Source organism: Polyodon spathula, chromosome 12 (assembly GCF_017654505.1).
Source record: "Polyodon spathula isolate WHYD16114869_AA chromosome 12, ASM1765450v1, whole genome shotgun sequence".
NCBI classification, from domain to species: domain Eukaryota; kingdom Metazoa; phylum Chordata; class Actinopteri; order Acipenseriformes; family Polyodontidae; genus Polyodon; species Polyodon spathula.
The window spans coordinates 43,225,089-43,229,938 of record NC_054545.1 but is presented as its reverse complement, the minus strand read 5'-3'; the positions used below and the strand labels follow the sequence as shown (position 1 = coordinate 43,229,938).

Genomic DNA, 4,850 nt, shown 5'->3' with positions numbered 1-4,850 from the left:
AGGTCTGGTAAAGCATACTAATAACAATGCAAACCAGGGTAAACTATAGAGTAGAGCCATGGGAAAGGCATGGGGGGGGGGGGGAGTGCTCAAGGACAGCTGCAATAAGCTCACACGCAGCAGGACCAAGACGCTGCAATACAGCAGTAAGGTAATCAGATTACATTTTTCAGTAACTTGTAACTGTAATAAGATTAAATTTTTTCAGTAACTTGTAACTGCAATGGCTCCTTTTTCAGACAGTTAATGAAATGTGTTAACAGATTAAATTTTCTACAAAAAAATAAGTTATTTTCAGCTACACTAAAAACTAAAGCACTGTGACTGCTGCAGAAACCCATGGAGGCACAACTGAAACCTCACACGTGTGATACTGATATCCTCTCGCTAGACAGAGTCAGAGGCGGCAGTGAGGGGGGCCCTGAGCCAGGCCCTTCACCTCCTTGTGCTCCGTCCTTCGGATGAGACCTAAAACAAACAAGGTCCTATTGGAAGCGACTCTGCAGCAGCAGTAGTTGATGATGCACTGTTCACCCCCTAGGCTCTGGAAGTCGCTTTGGATAAAAGTGTCTGCTAAATGACTAGTTAATAATAATATACAAAGGCACTTTTCATTTTTATATCATCTCACTATAAACTGTGCCTGAGATAACTATCTGTAACTCTAATTAGTTAGGTGTTTTTAAAAGTAGTAAGTAGCCTGTTCGAATTTTGTTGAAGTAACCTGGAACTGTAACAGATTGTTGTATAACATTGCCTTCTCCATTACTGACTGCCCTGAAGCTCTATCATGAAATAACAAAATTTCCCAGTAGTAGTAATGACATCATCACGCATCAGGCAATATAAGTGTGTCATCCTGGACCGAGTCAGAAAGGAACAGCTCCTATTGAGAGCACTATTGTACTGGAACTGAGCTCTGAAGCACAATGCAGCCCATCAGCAACTCCCTGCACAGTAAGTTCTCTTTCAAATTGAAGCTTGCTGTTCTTTCATTCTCCTCAGTGTGACAGCATGCTGGACTGTGCACAGTGCTGGCAGTCAGTATGACATCCTGCCTGTCTGCGTGTCTGTATGTCTGTGTTTCTCAGTGTGCATCAGTGTGTGTGTGTGTGTGTGTGTGTGTGTCAGTGCCTGTGTCAGTTTGTGTGTGTGCGCGCCTGTGTCAGTGCTTGTTTGTGTGTGTGTAAATAGTTGTAGATACAGCATTTTTAGAGATAGATAGAAAGTTACTTGTTTAGACTGTTTGATGGACAGATGGGTAGATAGGTAATACTAGATAGATGAGAGATTAACAGCTAGATATTGTAGTTGCAAATCCTGCTGGGCTATATTTGGCTGAATATGTTCTGTATGTTTTTTCAGACTTGATTCAGCAGTAACTGATAGCTCTGTGTCTTAAAATAACTGAATATACCAGCTGCTCTTTGAAAAGTCTCTCAGTCTCTCAGTGTCCCTGCCTAGCTACCCTGGGCTCTCGTATTCATATAGTGCTCTCCCCTCTCTCCAGCGCTGTTTGTCCTCGCTGGGATCTTGGCTCTTGCTGTAGTTCTGACCCACGCCGCGCCCCTGACAGAGTTTTCCGGAGAAGTGGGCTTTTCCTTGGAGGACCCGGACTCCCAAAAGTTTGTCTCCAACAGCTTTGATCTGACGATCAAAATCCAGAGCGAGATCCAAGCCGTGCTGCAAGCCCACGTGAGTACCGGCCTGGGGCGGAGGGGGGGGGGCACAGCACAGTGAAAGTGCAATTAAGCATTGGAAATGCACATAGAGTTCTGGTAAAATGTTAAATGTTTTGATTTTTTTGGTTAAAAGAAAGCATGTCAAATATTTATGATTTTTAAACAGAGGGGAAGCTGAAACATTGTATTTTTTCAATTTAGTTGTTTATAGTTTTGTTTAGTTGTATATAGTTGTGTTTAGTTGTATTAGTTGTGTTTAGTTGTATTAGTTGTATATAGTTGTATATACTTGTGTTTAGTTGTATATAGTTGGGTTTAGTTGTATTAGTTGTATATAGTTATCAATGTTGAAGAAATCAGTTCACGCTAGATTGTTTAAATACATTTTCCCCTTTTTTTAACTTTTCCCTGCACCTTGTTGACATTCCAGTTTGTGTGTATCCTCTGCAATGCACTGCTTCGTGTTATCACAGTACTGAATGTCTGGGAGTTTAAAAAACTGATTGTCTGTTAACTGGACGAAGGACACGGTCCTAACAAAATGGTAATTAGTTTTTCGCAGGGTGGACTTGCAGTGGCTTCCAGTCTTGCAGTGGCTTCCATTTCTCAGAGAGACTGGGGGTCTATAACCCAGGAGGAGCCCAGTGAAGCAGTCTGTTCACATGACACTGCACTGCAGGTTACCAAGCGTTACCAAGGGTTACCAACGCCTCTGTCTCTCTCTCTGCACACAGACCCTGCCGCTCCCTTCGGACTCGGAGCTGGGAGTGATGGAGGTCCGGCTGCAGGTCCCCAGCCCCAAGCTAAGAGAATGCCTCTCCCGAATCTACGTGGTGAGCACAGCCTGAAGCACACACGAAATCACAAGCCGTCAAGTGTGTGTGTGTGTGTGTGTGTGTGTGTGTGTGTGTGTGTGTAGGGGGGGGGCAGTTTCTGTAGCTGATGCAAGTATAAAGATTATTCTGTCTGAAATAATGAAAAAGCGAGGGGGGCATGCCCCTTTGTAAATTACGCCTGTGGTCTCACTCCCAATTTAAAAAGTTAAAATCACAGTTTGCTGAATTTGTTTGAATCTCCGTTTGATTTAAAGGTAATTCCCCTACTTGAGAATTTGTAGTTTGTAGGTTACATCAGACAGACTTTTCTTGTACCCCTACAGCAGAGAATGACCCCCCCACTCCCCTCGCTCCCTCTCCCACTCTCCCCTCTCCCTCTCTCAGGAGAGCTGTCTGGCCCAGATTCACGCTGGCTTGCGTTTGTATCGTGGTTTCCTCCCTGTGGTTCAGCATCACGTGGAGCCGGCACAGCGCCATCATGTGGACACGCTCTTCCACGATGCCAAGGATCTCCAGAAACAAATACACCTGCAGGTAGGGAGTGCTCTCCACTACTCTACTGTGTGTGTGTGTGCTTCTGTGACACACCTCTCTTCCTGTCCACCACTCCTTACCACTCCTTACCATTACCCCTTTATCTTTTCTCTCACCCCTATCTCTCTCCTCCCCTCTCAGATGCTGTCTCTGGAGCTGCACCTGGTCAGCTACCCCGAGGAGGAGGGAGACCTGTCCTCCCCGCCCTTCCTGGGGGGGGTGAGCGGGGAGTCGGAGCGCCGCATCGGGAGCTACATCTTGCTTCGGAACTTCAAGAGCTTCATGATGTCAGTGTACCGAGCCCTGCGTAGCCTGCAGAGACACTGACCTGCTGATCACCACAGCACAGCACAGCGCAGCACCGCCCAGCACAGCGCAGCACCGCCCAGCACAGCACAGCACAGCACAGCACAGCACAGCACAGCACAGCACAGCACAGCACAGCACAGCCCAGCACAGCACCGCCCAGCACAGCGCAGCACCGCCCAGCACAGCGCAGCACCGCCCAGCACAGCACAGCACAGCATAGCACAGCACAGCACAGCACAGCACAGCGCAGCACAGCGCAGCACCGCCCAACACCGCGCAGTGCAGCACCGCCCAGCACCGCGCAGCACCGCGCAGCGCAGCCCAGCCCAGCCCAGCACAGCACAGCACAGCACAGCACAGCACAGCACAGCGCAGCACAGCACAGCACAGCACAGCACAGCACAGCACAGCACAGCACAGCAGCACAGCACAGCACAGCACAGCACAGCACAGCACAACACAGCACAGCACACACAGCACAGCACAGCACAGCACAGCACAGCACAGCACCAAGCAGCACAGCACAGCGCAGCACAGCACAGCACAGCACAGCGCAGCACAGCACAGCACAGCACAGCACAGCACAGCACAGCACAGCACAGCACAGCACAGCACAGCGCAGCACAGCACAGCGCAGCACAGCACAGCACAGCACAGCACAGCACAGCACAGCGCAGCCAGCACAGCACAGCACAGCACAGCACAGCACCAAGCAGCACAGCACAGCACAGCACAGCACAGCACCGCGCAGCACAGCACAGCACAGCACAGCACAGCACAGCACAGCACAGCACCGCCCAGCACAGCACAGCACAGCACAGCACAGCCCAGCACAGCGCAGTTGTTATTCGCAGATTATTATCATGATTTTTGCTGTTATTTATTTATTGTTATTATTATTTATAGTATGTTATTTATAGTATTTATTGTGGGATTATTAATATCATGTAGTTGAAGGCTTGTTGTATTTTGATGCCTCTAGTTTGATCTAGTATCAGTGATTATTCTTGCATGCTGTGTATGCGTGGGGAGAGGGGGGGCTCATTTATTAGAACACCTCAAGGTTTATTATTATATCCTTTATATCAGGGCTTCTCAAACTCGGTTCTGGGGACCCCCTGCGGCTGCTGCTTTTCATTCCAACTAAGCTCTCAGTTACTTAATTAGACCATTAATTTAATTGATAAAATATGCAACTGTTTAAGAGTTGAAAACAAGTAAAAAGGTCTAATTAAGCAAATTATCGTTCAATTAAGTTAAGTAATTGAGATCTCGGTTGGAATGAAAACCAGCAGCCACAGGGGGTCCCCAGGACCGGGTTTGAGAAGCTCTGCTTTATACCCACCTGCATGGAAACCCCAGGGGTGAGAATTTCAATGTTCAGCCACTAATCAGAGATATAGAAAAAATAGGCACTTGTGTGAAAATGCCAAGAATACTTTGTGCTTTAATCAGGAATCTTAACAACTTCTAAAATTCTCCTGCATTT

The 4,850-nt window shown here is 47.5% G+C and overlaps 1 protein-coding gene across 1 annotated transcript; it reads left to right on the top strand.

Annotated features, from left to right (window-relative positions):
• The first annotated feature begins 671 nt into the window (after positions 1 to 671).
• Positions 672 to 3,465, top strand: LOC121324572 (myelomonocytic growth factor-like). The gene is made up of 5 exons (XM_041266623.1): positions 672 to 957; positions 1,511 to 1,695; positions 2,417 to 2,515; positions 2,903 to 3,052; positions 3,194 to 3,465. The coding sequence occupies exons 1-5, from the start codon at positions 930 to 932 to the stop codon at positions 3,377 to 3,379; spliced, it is 648 nt and encodes a 215-aa protein (XP_041122557.1). The 5' UTR covers positions 672 to 929; the 3' UTR covers positions 3,380 to 3,465.
• The last annotated feature ends 1,385 nt before the right edge of the window (positions 3,466 to 4,850 follow it).

Coding starts and splice junctions, on each gene's coding strand:
- LOC121324572 (XM_041266623.1), top strand. CDS start 930: ATGCAGCCCATCAGCAACTCCCTGCACA. Junction 958..1,510: donor CATCAGCAACTCCCTGCACA/GTAAGTTCTCTT, acceptor CCCTCTCTCCAG/CGCTGTTTGTCCTCGCTGGG. Junction 1,696..2,416: donor AAGCCGTGCTGCAAGCCCAC/GTGAGTACCGGC, acceptor CTCTGCACACAG/ACCCTGCCGCTCCCTTCGGA.